We start from the raw sequence: 25766 nt of genomic DNA on the forward strand, positions 1-25766 counted from the left end.
CTTTTTTTTTTGGTGGTGGTGGTGGTGGTGGTGGTGGTGGGGGGGGGGGTTCACATACAATAGTCTCTAGAATTTACATCACCTGTTTCTTTTTCCAATCTTTAACTGTTTAGTGCGCCTGGGCCACTGTAACCTCAGATTCCTGTTGTTGGCTGACAAGAGAGGAACCCAATCTTCTGCTATCGTAGCCCATCCACCTTAAGGTTTGCCATGTTGTGCATTCCGACATGCTTTTCTGCTCACCACAGTTGTAAAGAGTGGTAATTTGAGTTACTGTGGCCTTCCTCTCAGCTTGAAGCAGCCTGGTCATTCTCCTCTGACCTCTCACAACGACAAGGCATTTCTGTCGCCACTCGCTGCATGTTTTTTGTTTTTCACACCAGTCCGTGCAAAGTCTAGAGACTGTTGTTTCTGAAATATTCAAACCAGCCTGTCTTACACCAACAACCATGCCATGGTCTATTGTAAGTCAGTGAAAGCACATTTTCCCAGTCATTCTTGTTTGATGTGAACATTACCTGGAGCTCTTGTATCTGCACGCTTTTATGCAATGTGCTGCTGCAGCGTAACTGGCTAACTGGATAATGGTATGAATGAACAGGTGTACAGATGTTCCTAATAAAGTGGATGGTAAGTGTATTTATGAGTAGGAAATTTGCATTTGATTTGCGTCAAGTTGTTTTGCATGACTGTGACCCTAGATTACATTAGAATACATCAAATTCATTCCAATGAGATTACACTCATTTAAACAACAATATAGCGGTTATATAAAAAGACGTTAAGAAAGAAAATGAATGAAAAAGCAAAGGTGTGAGAAAGATAGGTGGCACAGTAGTAAAGATGTTAAAGGTCTGATTACGGAAGAAACGGACCGATGCGCTTTCTTCTACTCTGAGACAAAACAGACGCAGAACTGACAACACAAACAACGCAAACCAGACACTTGAAGTTGTTTAGTTGAAGCGTGTGTGTTTAAACCCCTTCGCTCCAACCTGAGTTGGAAGTCCTGGGTCAGTCTTTGTTTCAAAACATGAAGCCCATGCTCAAGGTCATTTCTCTGTGACACCAGGGGCATCTCAAAACATCTCAAAAGGGACTGCGGGGCCTTTTGTTGCCTGTTTTTATTAGTCAAGCATTCACTGAGTGGTCCTGTGCAGCAGTCTGGGAGAGCATGCGCGATGCCAAGTAGAACATTCCTCGCAGACACATCATGTCTGCAAGCAGCCTTCCTCTGTGCACACACACCGTGCACTGAGATTCAGTAAAGCATAGATGAAAAACAACACAGACATTTACCATACTTGTGAAAATGGAAAAGACAACACCTCAGCACATGGTGTGTGTCAGTACTGAAAAACAAACGATGTATTCAGAGATTAAACACCATTAGCAGAATCTTAATGTGGCATTCCTTCTCCTATGTAAATGTGACTGCACGTGAAATAAACACTTTCCTTCCCAAATGATGTATTTTTGATCAACGTAAACACAGGACTGGACAAATCATAAATCCATTAGTTATCCCACTGGGCAAGTGAAAGCTCCAATGTGTTGCACAGTCACGTGTTTTGGTTGCCAGGAATCCTAACTAGCTAAAACAATGTTAGCTAGCGAATAGCTAACTTAATTTAATAATGTATGATGAGATACTTAGCTAGGTAAGTTCATTAATTCAGATACAAATGTGTAATTTCCGGAATGTGAATACAAGTTTGCAGGTAGAGATAGAGCTGGAAGACTGGAGTCTGGTTCTGTACTGACTTTGACTTAATTGCCATTTCTCAGATTACTTGCCATTTGTACTCAGACTTGTCTCACTAAATATCGTTTTGGACTTGACTGAGAGTTTGTACAAATAATCTTTGTGTTGTCTTTTTTTTTGCATACACAAAGCTTGACAAGGAGTAATGCCTTCTTGTTCATGCTTCAGTGCAATACAAGCATGAAGCCAACTAGTTGAACTAAAATCTTGGCCTCGAAAGGGATTTGAAGGTTTTTCATTTTGACTTGGTCTTGCTTTTATTTGGACTTGATATCGACGTGGCCTCAACCCATTGATTCCGTCTCAGCTAGCCTGAGTGTAGTCAGTGTAGTGTAGTGTATTCTAAGAGAGTGTCTGATATAAGACCTTGAGAATAAGTCAGCAATTCATTGGCTATAGACTTTTTGGCTATGAGCTATGGTGTTTTCTCCTCACATCACGCATTTATTTTTTCAGCACGTTTAACCATCATGAGACTGAATACTGCGCTAGAGTAATATGACACGTAATTGTGCTCAGTTTTTCCACATATCTACACGTCCCGATTCAGAAATTCAAGCAAGCTATTTAATTCAATTAGTAACGGTTTTTGATTGCACTTTGATGTGTGTAGTGCAGAAGGTGACAGGATTCAGGACGAGGACGGTATTAGTGTGTTGCACCACTGCGAAGGTCATTTTGGTTAAATACACATACCAACAGAAGAATTTTGTGTCGTGCGGAGTTTATTCTTTCTAAGGTTGTTGTTGAGTAAAAAAAACAAACAAAAAAAAAACCACAGTGACTGCTAGCCTACTTGTCTATTGGGCATCTAAGAATAAAAAAAACTAAGAAATTGGACATCTTCTACCGACTTGTTCACACCAAAACAGCCTATATAGATAAGCCCTTTAGCTATTCCTCCACAGTTCTGCATCTGTTGGGCATGAGCTGGAGTGTACCCTGAGAAAGGGCTTTGCAGACAAATTGGTCATTAAACCAGAGCAGTTTCAGACAGATGGGGTCTGTTTTGGAGTGTATCCTGTTAGTAATTACAGCATCGATTGCTGCATTTCTTCTCAGTCTTTCAAACCTCATTGTACTTTAACATTCTCAAATGAACATTAAGCCACAAACACACCCCCTATTAATGCCAACGTCATACTGATGTATGCCCTAGAGCAGAGTCCCTGATCATTCACATCTGTTTGAGCCTCATCAGACAAAACAGGTCTGCCAAATGCTCGCATGCATTAACAAGTCAAATAATGCTTGAGCATTCTGTTTACATCTTTGCAACACAAAGATTCTGAAGTCAAATTCAACCCGATGTTTAATGTTTAATGTGTGCAATCTCTGTTCATCCACAGGATTTAAGTCAACTCCTCTTTAATAATTAATTATGTAGGAAGAGGAATCCATCACTGACCCCTGGTGAGGAAAGAATGGAGTCCACGGGAGCGTCAACCCAAACCAGGAAAGCGACCTCCTTGCAGGCAAGTCATAAATAAGAGACCAAAGACAATATTTGAGATCAAAAGCAGAAGCAGGAGCTCAAGATAAAAACGGGAAGAAAAACAAGACTGATTCAAACCAGTGACCATTAAATTAGTATTAAAAACAGCTCATATACAACAGGAGCCATAAACAAACAACATTTACATAACTAGAATCATAAGTGAATCTGCGAACCAGTAATATTTGAGACTAGGATTTTAAAACAATTCAAGAAATGTATCTATAACTTGAACCTTGACTTGACTTGTATTTATAATAATACTATGACTTATACTACCTTTCTCTTCCATGTAGATATTATAGGTAAACAGTATTGTGGCAAAGGGGACTTGGTTAAGTGCCAGCTGTGAATGGGAGAAGGAGTAACAGAAAACTAGTGGGTAATCAATTTGGGAACAAGTGTACCTTTTTAAGTTCTTGTTTTATTTATTTATTTATTTATTTTTGTGTGGAAAGTACCTGTGCTAAATCTCAGAGAAAGACAACAACAACAAAAAAACTGCATAAATGAAACCCACCACACTCTCTCACACACCTGCCTCCAGTGTCCTTATTCCCATCATTCTCACTACAATTCATTAAGCTAGTCTCTGCACATTTGAGACCCCAATTATGATGAGACTTGGACTTGACTTGAGTAGCATTTGTACAGTATTTAACTGCATTGGAGGACAAATCATAAATTCATTAGCTAGTCCCCTGGGCAAGTAGAGGCTCCACTGTATTTCTGCATGTGACTGCATGTTGTGCACGCATAAAAGTTGTAAAACAGTCGTGTCCTATTTCTATCTCCCTTCTTATTCCTGATTCTGAAGAAATATTCCACATCTCTAGCCCTGACAGAGAGCCATACCTGTGAACTACAGAGATCGTACTGCCAGATGTGGCCTGCTTGCTCCATGGGAGGTGTTGAATATCACAGGCATTCATGATGGATTGCATGTGTGTTGTGCTGAAGTATCATTCATACTGGATTTACCTACGTAGGTGTTATGTACGTACACAAACACCATTGGATGGCGCTGGATTACGTTAATAATTTACACTGATCCTCCTTATAGAACGTAGAAAAAAAGCACTAATAATAAACACCAATCATTTCATCTCAACGCCATCCAGTGATGCTTGTGTACACAGCTGCACATGGCAAGTTATATATAAACAATTTGAAATTATGCACATTTAATTCATATTCTTTCATATAGAGCATGTTTGATTTAGTTTACCTCTACGTGTTAATTAATACATTAACTAACAAACATTGTACTAACATGTACTTACGGTGGTTGTTATTCACGCATGAATTCATAAGACTTACGTAGTAGTTAGGGTTAGCTCTTCATAAGTTTGTGATTAGTACATGGCTTAACTCATCATTAATTCATATTTAAGTAAGTATTAATTCAGGTATTAGTGCAGGATTATTCATGTACTGTTACTGTAAAGTGTTACCACACTCGGATACAGGCATTCCTTGGGGTGTTCACTGTCATTAAAAAAGCACAAATAGTTATGATCTGGTGTAACATTTCACAAATGGATTTGCAATGAGCCAATTTTATAGATAATCTTTACAGATAATGGACACCATCCTAAGCACCTCCAGCCAGAACATGTTTTGTTCAACTCCAGCTCAGCCAATGGTACCTCAGCCTGACAATAAAAGTTGTGCAGCTGTTGATTAATGGGAACACCAATGTGGACTGTGGATAGAGCCTCAAGGGCTGGGTTAAATCTCAATGACTTCATACTCTAATTGATATGGTGATTAAGTTGGACAATCCTATGTTAGAACACAGCTCTCCCATGGATGTGTCTGCTCTTCTCCACAGTTTTTCTGAAGGACCAGCTCTTTGAAGCAGAAGAAAACCAGTTGTGTGTCAGTTACAGAGAGAGTTTCCTGGCACGACTGATGGGCTGTAAAGGAACGAACTCCAGGTCCCAAAAATAGCCTCATTGAAGATCAGGGGTTGAAAAAATAGAGCTTGTCCGAGATAGGTATGTGTATAACATTAGAGGCCATATTAAACCCACATGTAATTTCACTGAGAACGAAGACAAAAGCCAGTTGCCATCTTGATACGTTATACACATCCCTGTTTTGCCACTATGTTCACATAGTTCATATGGTTCTTATATGTCAGACAGGATGACTTTCCTTTTGGACAGTTATATAAAACATGCTACTAAATATCGAACAAGGCATCAGGTAGAACATAGAATATATTATCTGCGAATACACACAATACCGGCATTTGAGGTATTTCGACACAATGAAATAAGAAGCAAAATTTACGTACAGCTGTATAGCAGTGCTTTATCCGAAGAGAAACAAAACCTGCTCTTCTCCACTGCAATCCTACTCAGTCCAGGCTAACTAATATACCTAACTAATGCGCCTCACGTCAAATCAACTAGATAACTTTATAAAGAATGAGCCTTGTAACCTAAGTGCATGAATATGCATTTGTGTTTTTCATGGCCAATATTTAAACCGGAAAAACATAAACAGACACCCGTAATTAATACTAAGTATGTTACTCATTTTGGTAATATCCGAACTGTGTTTCTTCTAAACCAGGTTCTTGGTAGTAAACACCACTCTTTTTAGTGACGTAAATTTCTATAGACTAAAAACATTTTACTTAACAGTGAATACATATTGAGGTTTTTACCACCTTTGGTTGTGAGCACTGGAGCTAGCGTGATGTTGAGTTTGTCACTCGGCCCTTTACGGTGTCCCCTCAATTGATTGAAATTGTCTGATTTCCAGTGATAAGTAAAGGAATTATCAGCTTCCACTCTGAGCCCCCCTCATCTGGACTCCATTTCCTGATTCAGATGAAATTGTGACAGTCTCAGTCTCTTCAGGATCATGTTACTGTAATAGGCTAGGAAAAGCCAGCAGCTAAGACAATTATACCACAATTAAAGAGGTTGCAACAAGAAAGAAGGCAGTCAGCCCAAAGAATTAATGGATTAAAGGCTTTCAGCACATGCTGGATGCACAATCCACAGATTTGTACACAGTCCAAAAAAGGTGATGAGATTTACTTATATCCCATTATACTTTGTTATTAACTGAATACAGGGCTTAATTTTTGTACATACTTTTCTTTCCGTCACCTCCTGTCTCCTGTCAACAACTAGGATATTTGTCAGTGATATGCTGAAATAATTGCTTTTTCCTGTACATCTGCTCAAACTGGTCTCATTTGAACAGCCCTCGAGCTGAAGCATGGTCTAGCAGAACAGACATTTCTTTTAAGCACTCGTCATCTGGAAAATGCTATGTGAGGTTTATGTGTCCTCACTTTGGGGGCCTGTAAGGAAGAACAGGCAAGGTCTAAGTATATCCATCAGACTGTAAAAGACATGAGATGGAAATATTTGCAGAGAACAATATAATTTCTCCTAAAAGCCTCTGGAAGAGCAGTGGAGCCGAGATGGACAGTTTGTGTGACATGGGTATATAGGGTACCAGAGTCTGCATGTACATTAGAGACAAAGGATACATACAGTACTACATGTCTGTTGTAACTGTTTGACTAGGCTTACTGGAATACTCTGAAGAACTGCTTCACGCTACAGCGTTCTTTGCAACATACCTTCACATACATAGATTTATTTACTCGTTGCAAAAAGAATGAAAACTATATGTTAATAAGGAAATAACTAAAGAATAAGAGACATCAGGGTGTGCTGTTATAGGAAAATAATCAATGACAGGGTGGTGTGATGCACCCCAATGCAAAGTGGAGTTATTGTTCCCACCCCGAAGTTGAATATTTTCCAGAAACAGCATGTCCCGAAGTGTTCCATTCTTCTTACAGTATACTACTTTATTAAAGATCATGTTGTACCTTCTATCCATTTACAGTTACGTTTCATGTTGTTGAATGTCCACGAGTCAATTTAGTCTGTAGTCACTTATGTTATGGCAGCTATAAACAACCGTTGTCTCATCTCACCATAGTGGCGTCCTGAAGTCCTATGTCTTTAAGACTTTCCCATGGTGCAAAATTACTTACAACTTCAAAGTTCTAGAGACTCCTTCCATAAATGTTAAATAAATGTCTCTTTACAGAAGGCTTCACCATATAAACGATTATTATTTTCACAACTCTGCTTGTTATTAGGCCTGGATTAAGGAAACCTTTGATTTGAATCACAGTCCGCACTACTGTCACAGCTGTGCTGTTACAGAAACTTAAACAGCACCTTCAGACGGAAGAGATTCTCACCTCTTCTTGGTAAGAAAATACATGTCAATCTTTAGTATTACAAATACAATAACTTACGTCTTTGTCCTTTGTTTTAACAACCCCTTCTAAAAATCTTTCTTTAATCCCTGGCAAACCTTGAAGCACTCAAGATCTTCGCTATAAGGAGCTGCTCCAGGTAAAGACGTATAGCTGGAGAGCCAGTCGACACATGCCTGAGCTAAAGAACCAGCTTATTAGGACATTCGACTAAAAAAACAATGTTGCATTGATGGAAACTGCTCTAGGTCAAATACTCCATGGTATATTGTAGGGCTGATTAGAGGTAATCTCACGGTAATTTTAGGGCAGCTGTGATGTCGTTGAACAATACCTGTACGTTAGTGCACTGTCAAAAAACTGTACATCTTAGAGTACTTTGCTAGAGGGAAGAGTAAGCAATATGGATTATAACCCGCTTAAATATAATATTAACCCTTGTGCGTCCTTATGGACATTTTAGTCTTTTTCATTTATTTATTTTTTAAATCATTTTGTCTGTGTTAATGCAAACAGCATAAATTTTGTAAAAGGTGTGTATTTTTATTGGAATTTTAATATTTCAGCCTCACTTCCTTTCATAAATCTATTTTAAACTAGATACACAAAATAGTCACACTCAGGACCTTAAGGACAAAAATGTCCCCATTGAAACCCATTCAAACTGCAATATTTAATCCCTATGACATTTAAGCATAAAATCATGCGTTCTGTGTTAACAGACTTTTATTTTGTTGACAAGTGTTTCAAAACATTGATTTTTTTTTTTTTTATTCTGAAATGTGTAGTAATATTTCTATGGCAGTTTTTTGACATGGACATTTTGACCCTACGTCCAGAGGTTAAATGGATGGTGCTGGCTATGAACTATACCTCTAAATATGCTGATGTTATACAAACAAACATCAGGTGTAGATGTCAGATATTGGATATTATAGAAACAAATGGTTTCTGTAATCATGAGCTAAGCCTCATGAAGTGTCGGATAGAGACGAATAGCCCCAAAGCAGACCAGACATATATAGCTACAGCAAATGTTACATTCAACAAACATGATCTATGGCTGTCTCCATCTAAACAGGCAAAAAAAAATAAATCACCACCAAATATTTCACATGATTGTATGGATGTGTCCGCAGATTCCCTTAAAGGAAAACCAAGTGGTGGAAAATTACAAACTATTTCCGTGTTCCTGAGAAGCCCAGCCGTGTTAGTGATTTAACAGATGCATGTAAGAGGAAGCTGAGGATCCGAGGTGCATTTTACTGGTTTCCAGGGCTGGTTTCCTGAGCTTCCTCTCTCCTTCTGCACACACAAGAGGAGGAACAGGACTGAGAGCATGCACCATCTGGACAGCCTGCACCAAACGTCAGGCTCATAAAACAAATTTGCCCAGGCCATATCCTCATGGAAAATAAACAGACGAAAAACATTACATGCTTTAATCTTGGATAATCAAAAATGACACTTCTCTAAAGGTATTTTTCTCAAGACCTTTACTAACCATAACTCTAGTGGCTAAAGGCACGGTAAGCCATTTGTATGTTTAACAGCCATGCAGGTTGACTTTAATAGGTCTGTAGATTACAATGTACCTGCATATAATGGACTCTTGACCTCTACTACAAGTGAAAGTTGACATGAAACGTGACAAAACATAACGCTTGCCAGTGAAAGAGGAAAATGGCGGACCAGACCAGCGTATTTCCCTGCAGTACGCTCAGCTGTAATGTACATACATAATAAACCAACCGATTTTTATGACCACTATTGTTTGAAGCAATATTGGCTGTGTTTAACTTCACTGCGATTCGTGACAGGTCGTACTGTGCATGAAATCAGTGCTTGTAACATGGGTGAGCTACATCAGATGAGAAAACCAGCGTTAGCACCGAGCAGACCTCTGGGGCAAGATGTTATAAAGTGTGCAAGAATTTGGAAATAAAAAGAGTGCGGAAATGCAACACGCAATCTGAACACAACTACCAAACCTGAAAAAACAGAAGGCCAGCCAGAGCAGAACACTGGCGTTTCATTAGCTTTTCAAGCAAGAAACTGCAAATGTCAATTAACAAACTCTTTATCTTTTCTGCCACTGCAATCTGTGGCATAAAATGCTGGAAGTTTCTTTGAGAAGGATGAGTATTGAAGATATTCTGCAATCAAAGAAACACTGTAATGTAAAAAATGAGCTTGACGTGCATTGAAGGGCCTGACTGTAGAAGGTATAATAAAAATGTTAAGACATCTACGTTACTGGATAAACGCCATATAGGTTTTCCTCCAAAATGCAGAACACATGCATACAAGGCCAAGAAGTGGAAGATGAGGATTATGGAGAGGATAATCCGTGTGAACCACGGTGACCTTGTTTCCTACGCCAAGGCTGAGAAAAAGAAGAACAATGTGTCCCCATTTTCCAATTCCCAAATTTTTGGGTTAGGTTCAGGTCTTTTGTGTGGTTTTTGAAATGTCGTTGGTCTGGAAATTTTGCTGAAACCTTGCAACCTTGGTGAACGACATTAGTGAGAATTATGACAGGAAACACACCTTCTGTATAGAACACAGTTGAACAAAGGTACATATAAAATCACATATGTATCACATTTTTATGTGAATCTCTAAAGAATAGTGTAATTGAAGATAGGAATTTCAATCAATTCAGATGCAGGATGTTTTTTTTTAACCTGCTGCTCAGATGAATGTTTGCTCAGAAGAAACATTGCTGAAGCTCATAGGATTGGATGAGAAGAAAGGAGCTGGTGAGCGACCGACTGTTTATAGCTGCTGTAACAAGTGATAAGTGGACATTCGCGGACATTCTACAACATTACACGTAACTATAAACAAATAAAAAGAATGACGTGCCTTTTCTTAATTGATAAAATGGCCCCTTGTTGTTGATAATTTTCCTAATTAACAGTACATCCCATTGTGTTTTATTCCATAATTAAGATGCCTCTTAGCATGCTCTTGCCTCACTGCCCTTGTCCCATGTAGTGCCATGCTAATCAGAAGGCTAGCTCAGCTTTGAGGAATGGAATACCTGATGAATACCAGCTGCCTTGTCTGAGCAGTAAAGCTCTGTTTGCTTAGGAAAGTTTCAGATGACTGAAAACCAGTTAAATCCCAGGCCAGAACTCCACGTTGCCCTCAAAAGTTACCACCAGTGCTCATTAGGGTCAGTCTTGTCATGCAAGAAGCCACGCAAAGGGCATGACAACGTCATAAACGCTCTGACAAGCCTGTTTAAATCCATATAAAAGCCCTTTTACATTTGTATGGAGTGTACCCTGTGGCTCAACCTTTTAGGTTCAGCCTCTCTAGAGAGCAAATAAATATCTGCACATGGGCAGACTGATCTACATGGGAGAGACGTGCAGCTAACTTTTTTCAGCTTCATTGCTGCACTAGTGACGGGCACTGCACCGACTAGGAGTAAAACATACAAACCATTTACAGCCCTCGTCTTTCACTTCCTCTCTCGAAATGGCATTACATCATGGCTGAAGGAGAATGATTTGGACAGAAATGTTTTCTTGCACAATGGTGTTAATTACTGAAATAACACATTCCTGCCTATATAAAGTCATACCTAAGAGGATAATTGAATTAGCCACAATACTCACTGACTAGTACAAATAAAGATTGCGACTAAGTCAGCAAATCTGAACAAAAGCCTGCAGCAATGTATACTTAACCAAACAGCATTTTGCACGAACTTGCTGCAGACGCTACAGTATTGACTTAAGAAAGGCACAATCTCACCTAGCATGACAGTAATTGGAGTCTGATGGTAAGATGACTGTGTGCATGAATCCAGACAGGTTATATCATCTCCCTTTACCCAGCTTAATGACAGGCAATACCCATGACACAGACTACTTATCTAGATAGATTCGATACCTTCAACAACAAATAACAAAAAAGAGATGGAGACCAAGGATTTGGAACATGAAACAGACTTAAACGCATTGGAAATTGATTTAATTGGAATTATATGGCATTAATCCATATGATATGTCATAAATACAAAATAGCACATAATATTAAAGTGTGTGTGGGGGTGGGGGGGGGGGGGGGGTGGGGTTGCTTATGCAATCGTATATTTACAAATAAGATTGCACAAGTGCTCAGCCCAACCAGTTGCCATGAAAAGTCACATAATTACTTGAATGGAGTCCATCTGTGTGCAATTATAGTGTTCCGTGCCCTCAATTTAAACACACCTGTTCCTGGAAGCTTGTTCCCTGGGGTTTGTAAAAGAACATACCTAAACACACAGTGTCATGAAGACCAAGGAGCAAATCAAGTCTGGGGAAAAGTTCTGGAAAACATCCTACAGAGGACCACTAAATTTATTATTCAGTAAGAAATGGAAAGAATATGGCACAACCACAACGCTGCCTAGAGGAGGCCGTTAGGAAGGCGTCAGTCAAAGAAGCAACCAGAAGATACACGTGTAGAGTCATGACATACCGTATAATCCCAATAAAGTTTATTTCAATTCCAAGCTGTAACACTACACAGTGTGGATAAGTAAAAGGGGGTGAATACGTATGCAGAAGGCATTGTAGAACAGGGTTGTCTATGGTTATGCTAGTTTTCTTCCCCCTCAGTCAGCGCACTTGCCTCTCTTGTGACTTGTGACAAGAAAGGTTACCCATAGACTGCTAGTAAGCATGAGCTTTCATTCAAATGTGGCATCAGTGCATCAGCATGGCACAGTATGGTTTCTACAGCATGGGCTATATTTAGTCTAACAGTAATTGTGTGGCTGAACGGAAGGTTGGAAGGTGGATAGAACGGGTTAACTACTAGACTTCAAACACGATCAACAACTGTCCTCTTTCGCAGCTGATCTGAATGTTGTGAGCATGATGCATTGGAGAAGGGTCTTAAAGGCAAATAAAGGGTAGGTAAACTAAATACCAGCTTAAGATGGGTAACATGTCCTGACAGAAGGCTCAGACCTGAGGAATTTCAGACCAAGCACATGGTGCACAGGCAAGATCCGAGAACAATGCGAGAAAGAACAACAAAGAACAGAAAACAAATATAGAACCGTCATCTCTGCAGTCTTCTACAGACCAGTGAACAAAAGAGATGCTGAAGATGTAAGAATAGAGTCTTAGTGGTTGTAAGCAAACAGAACATATTCTTGTGAGTCAGTGCATCAATACAGGTAATAGTTTTTTTTTTTAAATTTATTATTCTAGCAAAAAAGTGGGAAAATCATGTTTGGGATAAAATATATCGTTGGGTGTTTTTTTTTTTGGTGCCGATAACATACAGGCCTTGTCTATAAATATAACCATAAATATATTTAACAAAAAGGATATAGAGTTTTATTTATTTTGTAGTCTTGACTTGCCTATCTTCCTGGAAAGCTCATGGATAAGGCGCTAGTATTACCATGCAAGGCTAAAAGCAGCCAGTGTGCCTAAAAATGTAAAAAACCTTGTTAGATAAGTGTGATTTCCTCACGCAATGAATGCCATGCTTCGATCAAGTTGTTGTTTAGCTACATGCCATACTGAAATGGAAGCAAGTCTAATCAATTCACTTTGTATTCAGATACCAGCTTTCAAAATGTCTGCAAATTTCTCCCTTGTCCGTGCAGGTTGTAAAATACTAGAATGTTACTTGTGGTTGAGATACATGCAAAAAAAGAAACGTATTTCTATTCATGAACGTCTAGTGTTGCTCATATACATTGTGTATTTGATATGACACGTTTGATAAATGTTTAGCATTTTAGACTTCAATGTACAGTTAAGTGTTATCCTATTACTATGTAGGTCAACATGCAGCTCCACACATTGTGAGTAATCTACATGACGAATCCATTAAAAATAAACATGAATGGCCTGTTTGACCATTTCTGTCTCTTTATTCTTGGTCGTGATGTCAGCGACAGGCTACCGTTTGGGTAGAAGAGGTGCACACAGGTTAACATTCCCAAGTGTGTGTGCCAGAAGAAACAGGTTCATTGTGAACTGTGAACAGTCCGAGTGTGTTTAACAACCTCGCCAAAACATGATGTCATCTGGCATGGAATACATGCAGGAGTGGTGGGATCATTATACCAGTCACAGCTGCCTCTCTTCATTTTTTTAATAAGATGAATTACAATGTTATTATAGTTTTAAGGTTTCCCAGTGGGATGATTGGTGCCAAATAGACAGAGTGTGCTATTTATATAAATTCTACAACAGGTCTGCCCTTGTCTGAATGCCACTACTCCTAATCCTCTTCAAGTGTTTTATTGTACACGTGTATTACTTTCTTGAAGTAAGAAAGACTGAATGAAAGAGGGAGAAACAGACAGAAACGGAAATAATGGAGATGGAGTTGGAAACACGCAACTGAGACGAACACCACACCATAAGGCACACAAATGACTACAGGTGTTTTCAGAATGTTACTATGGTTGCTGCAATGCTGTTTGGACTAACAGAAAGAAAATGGACCCCAACATGTTATTACAGCCATCTGTACAGGATTTACAAGATTTGCATGCTGCAACAAGTATACCAGGCTTCCAAATAGGAAATGTTCTCTTTTACATCCGAAGCCAAATTGGCCACATGCCACTTCTGACAGTTCAGACTAAGCAGAGCTCATCATATGTCAACACTCCGGGTCAGTTTCTACTCAGAGAATCTGATTGCGCAATGGCAGTGTTTACACAAGTCTGAAATCCGAGCCAACAAAATGCTTCTGTCTAATTTTACATTTTCACTTGAACTATATACTGTATGGACTCCATAAATTTGAGATAAATTAAAAACAAACAAACAAACAAAAAAAAACCCCAGAAATGAACAGTATTTTACTAGGAACAAATACGCAACCAAGAATAGAAATGTTAATTTGAAATTAACATTAACTGTCACTGGTTAACTATTTCATAAAAGTTTTTAGATCAACATCATATCTTACATGATTTCATTCAGTGTATCCTTTACCACAGTGCAGTGCAGCCCAAGCTTCAATCTTACATAGCTCCAGTTGTTGCACTGCACTCACGAAAATTAGCTAGCTAACCCAGACTAGAGATGAGCATTTAGCCAACTAGCATATCTTTTTTTTTTTTTTTTTTAAACAGGAAACCTGCTGACTCTACTGACTACATGTAACATTAAATGAATAAATATGATAAATTATTATGGTCTATTTCATAGCTCAAATGCTATTAGGAAGTTACAGAGCACAATATTACTCGTAGACTAATTAACATTTTAACACTGACACCAAATTAAAATGAACACTTTTGTAGTGTTTATGTATATCATGCTTTGACATGTTTGTATTAGTCTGTGAACTCAGTCTTTGAATGCAAAGCACTATTAAAAGCACTTAAAACTCTAGTACTACTATGGGTGGGAGAAAGAGTTATAAATATAAGAAAAAGCTTGAATGAAGTCCCAGGACTCTCTCGCAAGACTCTCTCGATAAGAAACAATACTGTATCTACTGAAAAAAACTAAAACAAACAAACAGTAAATATGTAGCATTTGAAAACATTTTTAGTGACTATGGAAATCTCTTTTTATGGGAATGACTTCCATCAAACACTTTCCTTGACTTCTGATCAGCTCTGAACAGCTGTTAGAAGGTCTCTTGCCTCCACACAAAGTTCTTTCAGTTCGTGCAGAAATTCGGGTTGTCTTGCTTGAACGGTCTGCATCACATCACAAGACTGAGGTCAGGACTCTGGCTCTGTTCATTTACTCCTGTGTTTGGATTACTGGTATGCTCTGTGATGCCCCAGCCTGATCATTTTAAATCGTATACATGATGACATTTTGCTGTGTAATTACCTGAAACCGCTTGATAATTGCTGCTTCCTCAATGATTGCAAGCTGTCCAGACCCTGAGGTGGTAAAGCAGCTATCAGTGTACCCCCTCTACCATGCTTTGAAGTTCGTACATGGTTTTTGTGTTCTTGTGCTGTGGTTTGAGTTTGAGTAATGCTGTGTACATGTGCTCAGATGTCCATTTTAGAATGGAATGGGATGAAACGAGACGGAACGGACCAGAATTGAACAGGATTGGGAATGGGATTGTAATGGGACTGGGTGGGGTGGAATAGTACAAAACAGAATAGAATATAATAGATCTCTGCCATACACATGCAATTCTCACTAGTGGCAAGCTAATGATTTACCAAATAATGGTGGCGGACAGTCTGTCCCCCTCTCACCATATTGGTGATGGACATGGCACTTGAATGCGTAGACTGTGAGACATCTGAAGTTGACCTTAAAATGGAACATTGGCTAACTCTGTGTGGGATGGGAATGAGCGGGGTTATAAATTACACTACATCAATTTGAGTTTAATTTGTATTATTATGCATATAATAATTTAAATCCATAGGCATTCTTGTACCATATCTACAGTGCAACATACGGTACCTGATATAACTCATGGTATGTCATTGAATGCTTCAGAGCAAAACTCCTGAAGTGTGAGTAATACATTATGTGTCCAATGCTACAGAAAGAATTTCTTAAACCCACTCAGATGTAAGCTGAATTTACATTACGTCATCTTTCAGTGGTGTTAAACATGGCACTTCAACCAGTCACTAGAGGGCCTCAGAGACATTTTGGTTTCACTTTTGACTTCCTGATAGGAAGTCCACCTTTATACAGTATATAGTCACTGATACTATAAATATATATATATATATATATATATATATATATATATATATATATATATATATATATATATATATATATATTATTCTTGATGCTTACGGCTTACAGCCATGGAAATAAAGAATCCAGTATCTCAAAATATTAGAATTTATAATACAGAAATGTGACCTGAGAAGAGCTCTAATCAGCCAATTAACAAAACACCTGCAAAGGTTTCCTGAGCCTTTAATCTCTCAGTCTGCTTCAGTACACACAAACACAATCAATTTTCAGATGAAAGTAAATGTTGCATTTCATTTGGAAATCAAGGTCCCAGAGTCTGGAGTTAGAGTGGAGAGGCATAGAATCCAAGCTGCTTGAAGTCCAGTGTGAAGTTTCCACAGTCAGTGATGATTTGGGGAGACATGTCATCTGCTGGTGTCGGTCCACTGTGTTTTCTCAAGTGGAGAGTCAATGCAGCGTCTACCAGGAGATTTTAAAGCACGTCATTGCTTCCATCTGCTGACAAGCTTTATGGAGATGCTGATTTCGTTTTCCAGCAGGACCTGCCCCCAGTGCCAAAATTAGTAGTAACTGGTTTGCTGACCTTGGCAATACTGTGCTTGATTGGCCAGCCAACTCGCCATAGACAATATATGAGAGACACCAGACCCAACAATACAGACAAGCTGAAGGCTCCTTTCAAAGCATCCTGGGCTTCCAGAACAACTCAGTAGTGCCACAGGCTGTTCGCCTCCATGCCACACCGCATTGTTGCAGTAATTCGTGCAAAAGGAGCCCTGACCGAATATTGAGTGCATAAATTAACATACTTTTCAGAAGGTCGACATTTTGAAGAAATTTAAGAAATCTGAAAAGGACTGACATTTATGAACCGAATAAAACAGAAGAAAACATGTTGAGCTTCTTTTGTTCTTTAATATACGGTCAAACCAAAAGACGTGCAGCATGTGATGATCACATGTGTTTTGTGAAAAGGATCAGGTGGTTTTGATCTATTCTTGAGCTCCTAAGATGTGACAACAATATTCATGGTCAATATCTTCGAATTCATCAAATCTTTTATGTTTTGCTGAGGCAAACGGCAATATTGTTAAAAACATGTGGTGTATTTTATATAGCCTGTCGGAAAACTAAAGCACCTACAGTATATCAAGAGTGAAACAATGGTGAAATATTGTAACCTAACCTAATTTAACGTGAAGAATACATTTGAGGTTAATTTACATTATAAGCATATATAAAGCAAAAATAAATAATTAAAATCCATAGTCGTACATGTACCATGTTTACAAGTATATGGTACCTGATATAACTCATGGTATGACAAAGAATAATTCAAAGCAAAACTCCTGCAGCGTCGGTAATACATGACGTGTCAAAAGCTAAGGAAAGAATTTCTTACAGCGACTCAGATGCAAGCAGGGCTGAATTTACGTGACGTCAACTGTCATCATTCATACTGTATATAGATCAACTCAAGAACAACATGACCCTCAGATATGACCGGTTTCACGGGATAAAAATCCAACTTAATTAGTGGCTACCTCATATACTTGACTCCTCGGGGACTATTATATGTCTACTGGTTAAGAACATGCTGCGTTTTAAGAGTTTTCATGCAATTCAATCTAAACTGTATGTGATGAAGTCATTCAGTATTAACTGAGTTTCTGGATTAATCCATCGAGTTTTTAAAAAAAAATCTATTCTACCATAAAATCTGTGTATCTAAAGTCCATGATTAAAGACTCAGTGTTTCCTGATGTTCAGTGTTGAAGCAAATTTACCCACCATATGTGTCAGATCTGTTCAGCATGTGTTACAATGCACGTAATGTACATGGGGGTGTGGGGTTTTGGGGTTGGGGTGACGCTTTATGATGCTTTATGTTCTTGGTGCTCCAGCTTGTTAAACTATGATCAGATGATGTGCAATACTTAGTGGGCACTTTTCAATAAAGAGGCTGTGTAGTGCATCTGAAAGAGACAAGCTGCTTTATATGGATTTTTTTTTTTTTTAAAGGCATGAACTCCAAAATTTGTCCAAAAGAGATTTGTGCAGGTTTTTTTTTTTAAAAAAACTACAGAGTAGTAAAAAAAATAAAATAAACTATCCCCCCCCCCCCCCAAAAAAAAAAAAACCCAAGAACTCATTTACAACATTAAATTATGAAAGTACAGTAGTTACATTTTTTTAGCCATCGTTATCCAGCGACTCCTGCTTATATGGCATCGACTTCCTTATATGGCATCAACTTTCTCAGCCGCATTCTAGATGCAAGGTCGATCTGGTCACATGACCAACTACATCATCCACATATAAAGCGTTCATATGACATCAGGGCAATCTTATGATTTAATTTATAACATAACTTTAGGGAATAAAAACTCAATAGAGTGTTGCCAACTACATATGATGACTTTCAAGACTGCATTAGTGACTATTAAAAAAAAAAAAAAAAAGGATAGGTGATATGCAAATATTCACAGCGAATTATGCTAATTAGTCCATAACGTCATCATTCGCCTGTGAACGCTGCTCTTTTAGTATTAAGAGAATGAGGTCTTACTGTACCTGTCTGCAGCATCCCGGAACCCAGCTCCACTTCCGGCCACTCAGTCGGCAAAATGACAGTTGGACTTGAACTGACGCATTTAGCCAAAGAAAAAACAAAAACAGCCCACAATGTGGTTTTCGGTGCCATAATGAGTGTTGACCAAATGCGGAAAATAAACACTTTGAGAGTAAAAAAAACAAACGCCAAAACCGTTAGCAACATTAGCTATTTTGACAACTCCATCTTCCGACACAGCGCCTATTTTAATTGATTTTTAAACGTATTGAAATTGTTCTGTATAAAATGCGGACACAAAAAAAATAGCCTTAATAAGTTATTTTCAATAATGCCTTGCTACTACATTTTATTTAACGTATTAAAATCACGTTATTAAACTTTTCAGGTCGTCTATCACTGTTTCACCCTCACTGAGCTGGCAGCTGTACAGGTTCGCGCGACCAGTCCTTGCGCAGCGCGCGCCTTTTCAGAAGCCGTCCCCAGCTCGCGAGCGGTTCCACCCACCACATTACTTCCGACCAATGAGCAGCGAGTCCGCTAGATTTCCCCGCCCACCATGGCTATCCGTGAAGAGGATGTACAACGGTCATGACACAAAAAAAATAAAAAATAAAAATAATAAACTAGAAGGCAAGACACTACAGGTAAATAGGGACATTTTAAAAACAATAGATATCACAATTATTTTTTGGCATTATACTTTTGTATCAGAAAAATACATTTATTTATGCAAATCTCATCTAATTAAATATGCATATTAAATAAAACCTAAAATCTAGTGTTTTATTGGTAGAATTAAAATATTTATTTATATTTATATTTTTACAGAAAAGTCATTTATTTTTTTGTTTAATCAATAATACACTATACACTGTTATAAAAAATATATATACCTATTAAAAAAATGCAATGTAATTCCAAAAATAATCAAAATATTGGAAGGTTACGCTATAATATCTTCTAATTAAGGATAGAAATGAACATTTAAAATTTAATGAATGCAGGTCATCTAGAAAGCCGTGATTTTTGTTTCTGAATATAGAAAAAAAAAAAGCATAACGTGATTTTTAAAAAAAATTCCTGTCTAATAAATGCTTCTAAAGTAAATATACATCAGGAAAACAAGCTTTTCAGGGATATATGACATGACATGATTGTGCCAGTTATGTAAGCAGAGCTTGTGGTGGGCTCTGTGAACAAACACAGCTAAATATAATTTCTTCTGTTGTGTTTTGACATTTTTATTGCTATGGCTTAAGAGAAAACGTTATACTGTAGACGCAGTTCATCCAAATAGCCAGGGGGGAAAAATGACATCGTTCCTACCTGTAGTGCCTTACCTTAAACCAACGAAAGAAACAAAAAGTCCTTTCATAAAGTTTTTATTAATTGATTTATTTTTGAATATTCTCTTTTCAGTTCAGTGGTACAAAATGGTAATGAATGGTAAATAAGCAGACAGCCTATGAACAGTGGTGGTGTCTGATCTGCTTAAAAACTTAGTTTAGTCCCATGCTTTCATAGCCTGAATGTAATTTTCTCTTTTGTTCAACACCTCTTTTACACAAATGGTCTAAAATGAGTTTCTCTAATTTACTCCCACAAACATTTTTTTTTTTTAAATCGAAGACTGTATAAAAAAGGCAGTGAACCTCTCATAGGAATCAAACCTAAAATATGTCAAACATATATTTGTACATGCACATGTCATCGTAACATGCAAACATAACACAATGTCCACAGGTCAACTGAACAAGGTACAGCATGAGGATGAGAAAACGGTGCTGTGTTAAATTTGGCACCTGGCAGAAAGTTTGATTATAATAATTAGTTGTAGATTTTTCATAGGAATGGCTTTAGAATAGTTACAGATGTACTAGGTGCACAAATCGCATCTCCCCTTCAGAAAGGGAGAATAGAAGGTAAAACGTCGTCAACGATGGATCGATGTGAGGTTGATTAGTTTGGGGGGGGGGGGGGGGGGGGTCTTTAAATCATCCACCAATTATTAATTAGACGGAAAACACTTTATGGACTGTACTGAGGCGAACAACACAAATTCAAAATCACTTTTGAGGACAGGACAATGGCATGCTTTTGTCCTGTTTACACACTTGTTAACAACTACTTGGCCTCGCTGCATTTCCAATAAACTGCATGTCACGTACAGCATTCATTACTTTAATGTATAAACTGAACAGAATAGTCTTGGTCCCAGATAGGTAGAGTCTAGGAAATAAAGCTACAGAGGACGAGGAGCGATTATAAAGTGTCGCCTTGTTGCATAGCCCTGCTGTACTGTTTCTCAACAGTCATCTCATCCCTGCACTTACAGGACACAGGAAGCTTGTCCAAGGAATACCATCTACACTCACAAACAACTTTATTAGGAACATCTGTATCCCTGCTCATTCATGCACTTACCCAGGCAGTCAGCCGGTCACGTGTCAGCGGTGCAATGTATAAAATCATGCAGATACAAGGCAAGAGTTTCAGTAAATGTTCACATCAAACATCAGAAACATCAGAGTGTCAGTTGGGGAGGTGTGAGTATTTCAGAAACGGCTGATCTATAGTTTACACAAAGCGACACTGAGTGACAGTTCTATAGCTGGAAACACTTTGTTGATGAGAAAGCTCAGAAAAGAATGGTCAAACTGATAGGTAGGCTGTGGAAGCACTAATAACTACTCTTTACAACTGCTTTGTGCAGAAAAGCATCTCAGAATGCAAAACATGCAAAATCTTGAGGCTGATGGGCTACAACAACAGAACACCACATCAGGTTCTTGTTCTTGTCTGACAGGAGTGGAACCTAATGTGGTGTTGTTCAGTTGTACCCAAACCGCCTCATGCGTCACCACGTTGCGCCTTCTGAGATGCCTTTTCTGCACACCATGCTTGTAAAGAGTGGTTATTTGAGTTACCATAGACTTCCTGTCAGTCTGAACAAGTCAGGCCATTCTCCTCTGACCTCTGTCATCAACAAGACCTTTCTACATACAGAACGCTCACTCATTGGATATTTGTTAACCATTCTGTATAAATTCTAGACACTGCTGAGAATGAAAACAACAGGGGATCAGCAGTTTCTAAAATAGTCAAACCAGTCCATCCAGCACCAACAACCATGCCACACTCAGAGTCACTGAGGTCAATGTGTTCCCCCCCAAACTGATATTTGATGTGAACATTAACCGAAGCTCTTGACCTGTATCATTATTGTATGCATCATGCTGCTGCCACAGGATTGGCTGATTGGAGAACTACATGAACATGCAAGGGTACAGGTGTTCCTATTAAAAGTGGCTGGTGAGTGTGTGTTACAAATAAACATCATTTTGTCTTAATGGACAATGATAAGGTGTTTGGAAGCTATCAAAATCACCCAATATTACAAAAGAACCACATCTTTCTTGTTTACTAAGAAAGGGTTAAGCAATTATATTCATTAATTATTATGTCAATAATATATAATAAGAATAAAGTTTATTATTATGCTTATATATATATATATATATATATATATATATATATATATATATATATATATATATATATATATATACATACATGGAATGTAATTTATTATTCCTATCAAAACATATTAAGTCTCTCTTGACTCCATGTAATTAATTCAGTCTAATACTAGAAAGGCAAGAGCTCTTGTACTCTTTGGCAAAATAAAATGTACATCACACACTGCAATGTTACAACACCACCAACACCATGTGTAAAAACTCCTAACATGCATTCAATTCAGACGTAGTGAAAACGCAGTGACATTTCAGTGTCTTTAGTTCGTAGTTACAGTACCTTCTCGAAGCTACGTTGCTGATCGCCCCTGCAGTTTACAGATTTCTTACTAACATGTCTAAATAATTTCTCACAAACATCTATTAAAATCTCACATATATTCTCTCTTTTGTGCAACGCCATCATCTCTGTCTTCATAACATGCTATGATACATATAAGGAACAAAAGATCTGTGACATTTTACCTACTGTGTACAGTATCCAGTATTTGCCTTTCTCAGGTTATAATGCCTCACGATACATTATACCCATACAGTAATTAACCTCAACGGTTAGGCACTTGGTATTTTACCACTTTGCGGGTAATATAGTATTTAAAAAAAAAAAAAATTAGACTTTACAGGACACCCAGGTACACACGTCATGTACAAGGTACAAAAAGGAACGCTATGAAAAGATGCTCACTCTACTAGAATCTCTTATAAAACTAATTACAATTTGGCATGTTTTTTTTTTTTGTTGTTGTTGTTGTTGTTTTTTAGCTACTGGGAGCATTTTATCTGTGCCACTTACAAGAGGAAGAAACAGCTTAAAGCAGCAGCGGGGAAAGAATTGTTAAGACAAAGAAGTCTGGACAAAACCAAAGGACGTATAACCTTTTTTACGAACTAAAGAGAGGCCCAGGTTCTTAACAATACCATATAGATGAGCAGAAGTCCTGCACTTTCATTATAGATTGTGCTTTCTAATCAAACATGGCTGTATCTCTCTGCCCTCTGCCCTTCTGCCGAGTTTAGCCCTATTAATATGATTCCAGAGAGCGGAGAGCAGAGTTTGTTAGCACTGAGGACATAACTGAACTATTTCTCCTCTTCAGTGGCAGACAGTGCTCACCTTGGGTTACCAAATTCATCATGGCACTCATATTGTCACAATCTGTGTTGAGAGAACCATCTCGACAAGACAGAGTGTCGTCATGCCACATTCATGAAAAAATTAATAACTATCCGGTCTTCTAGCTCTCCTCAAGCTTCCATTCTATCTTCACACAGGCATGACTCAAATGTATGACTATCTTGAGGCAAAGATGATAAAACTCATCCTGCACTTTTGTAAAGACACATTTAAGACATATTCTGGTCACCATTTCGTCAGCACCAGTCATCTTTCTCTGTATCCTGATAGCTTGGGGAAATCCTGGCACTGGAGCCCAGAGATGTACTAACGCCCAGGGTGAAGTGGTACCCGTTAGGCACTCCACTCCGGCTCTGCTGAAGCATGGACGGCACCACCCCAGTGGATGAATGGGTGGCAGAGACTGTCCTTGGAAAACGTCCTGAGCTGTAGGTGCTCAAAGCATCGTGGAAATCTTCGGACTCTGACAGGTGGGGGTCTCGCTGCAAGGGGCCGAGGTTGGGGTCAGATCCGATCCGAGTGACAGGCACAGGAGATGGTTGGTGAGTGATGCCGAGCAGGGCGTCGTGCTCCGACTGTCCTCGGCTTAGGTAGGTGGGGACTGGTCTGGATGAGCGGGTGGCTGCCATCTGCAGTGTGGAGGAGCTGGTAGACTTAAAGGACACTGCAGGCCTTGGGGTGAGTGGCGTCTGAGGGAGCTGTCTCCTTCCACGACACGGTGTACTGGAGCCTGAGGTGAAGACCACCGGGCTGCCCTTAGCGGAGTTAACGCCCTGCTAAATGAAATATAATACAGCAAAGACTAAACACCAGATAGAGGCTGGGAGAGCCAAGATACAAGATAGATAAATATATATCGACAGACAGACATATCAAAAGAAGAACCTTTTATTTTTCTAAATGGAATGTCTTTGTAACAATATAGGTAGTTCGTTTGGTAAGTACCGTTTTGAATCTGTTGGGTTCTTGTGGATCTCCCGGTGATGTAGATCTGCTTGGCCCAGGTGATCGGCTGTGACAGTGCTCTACGGTTCCATAGCGATCGCAGGAATAGTAACGCTGCTTTCTGTCAGTGGCCGAGGACGACTGGTGCTTCCTCTCATGAGAGCGACCTCGGTCCCGCTCCCGTTCGCGCGCCCGTTCCCGTGGCTCATTGCTCAGATCCGCCGTTGTGTCTGAAAAAGTTCAGATTACTTAGACATGCTGCTTCATTATTACATTAGATTCAAACACAGCTGCCTCCTATCCACAAAATGAATAGCGTGAATAGAAGAGTAAATGAAAGCATCAGAGTGAATTTTCCTATCAGTCGTGCTACTTTCTCTCCCTGCTTCTCTAGAGAAACACCTGCACAAGGTTGGGAGCTGTTTCTGTCCACTGTGCATATATATATATGACCCATGACCCATCTCAACTTACAGAACCGTGACATATCCATACAATATGATGCCTTTCAAGTCCACTATGCTTTTCTTATTTGTGTGTGACTCAATTAAATGTCTTATACTGTATGTGCATTTTCTTACCCACAGAGCCAGGCTGTTCCTCACTGATAGCTCGGTCCAGGGATTTATGCTTCTTGTCTCTGCGGCGGTGACATCGATGATGATGATGATGTTGGTGCGCTCTGTCTCGCTCTTTCTCCTGAGTCTGTACCGCTGGGGGCCGCTCCAATGCATATTCCCTCAAGTTCAACTCTGTCCCTCCTCTCTGCGAAGCCAAAGAGGAGGCTGAGCGCCGCATGGGACTGCCGTCCACGATGGGCTTTGAGATGGAGAAAAGAAAAAGAGGAAAGACGGGATGAGAGCTCTAAAACCTGAGTGAAATGTCACTTTAGAAAAGACAGTAGAGTAAGATATCACCAGAATGTAACCAACCAGCTCACAAGACCGGTGGTTTGCTAAACACTTTCAATGCAGGGTCTACGCCTATCATTCACACACACACACACACACACACAAACACACACAGAAATACATATCTTCTAGAACAGGAGAAGAACACCATCATTGTCTGATGCAAACACTCGGCTGTGTGAATGCTGTCATTGAGATGCTTCTTAACCTTCTCAGTTGCTATAAGAAAGTATCCAAAGCCAAGGAGTGACAATAGCACAAAGAAAGAAGAACTGCTAAGAAATGTGCTATACAGTATGTCTTTTACTGTAGAACTGAAAAACACACCTGATGACACGTCTGTAAGCTTTACTCAGTTGTTCATCTTCTAAAAGTCTCGTTTTAAAACTTTTGTGTTAAAATCTTCACATTACCTTGCGAGCACAACTAAAGACCAGTGTTTGCTGACTTATTCTTATTAGTGCT

General features: G+C 39.0%; 2 protein-coding genes across 3 annotated transcripts in view; both read right to left on the minus strand.

Annotated features, from left to right (window-relative positions):
* The window catches only part of si:ch211-196i2.1 (collagen alpha-1(I) chain), a 70019-nt gene extending 50694 nt beyond the window's left edge, over positions 1 to 19325 (minus strand). The window contains exon 1 of the mRNA XM_017493406.3: positions 18774 to 19325. Coding sequence (XP_017348895.2) covers positions 18774 to 18978 — 205 coding nt within the window. The 5' untranslated portion in view covers positions 18979 to 19325. The remainder of the gene's footprint in view (positions 1 to 18773) is intronic.
* Positions 19326 to 22910: 3585 nt separating this feature from the next.
* The window catches only part of cacna1bb (calcium channel, voltage-dependent, N type, alpha 1B subunit, b), a 123817-nt gene continuing 120961 nt past the window's right edge, over positions 22911 to 25766 (minus strand). For both annotated transcript variants that reach the window (XM_053687723.1, XM_053687724.1), the window contains 3 exons: positions 24972 to 25209; positions 24391 to 24620; positions 22911 to 24221 (listed from right to left, as the gene is read on the minus strand). In XM_053687723.1, coding sequence (XP_053543698.1) covers positions 23682 to 24221; positions 24391 to 24620; positions 24972 to 25209 — 1008 coding nt within the window. In that variant the 3' untranslated portion in view covers positions 22911 to 23681. The remainder of the gene's footprint in view (positions 24222 to 24390; positions 24621 to 24971; positions 25210 to 25766) is intronic.

Source organism: Ictalurus punctatus, chromosome 18 (assembly GCF_001660625.3).
Source record: "Ictalurus punctatus breed USDA103 chromosome 18, Coco_2.0, whole genome shotgun sequence".
Classification (NCBI taxonomy): Eukaryota; Metazoa; Chordata; class Actinopteri; order Siluriformes; family Ictaluridae; genus Ictalurus; species Ictalurus punctatus.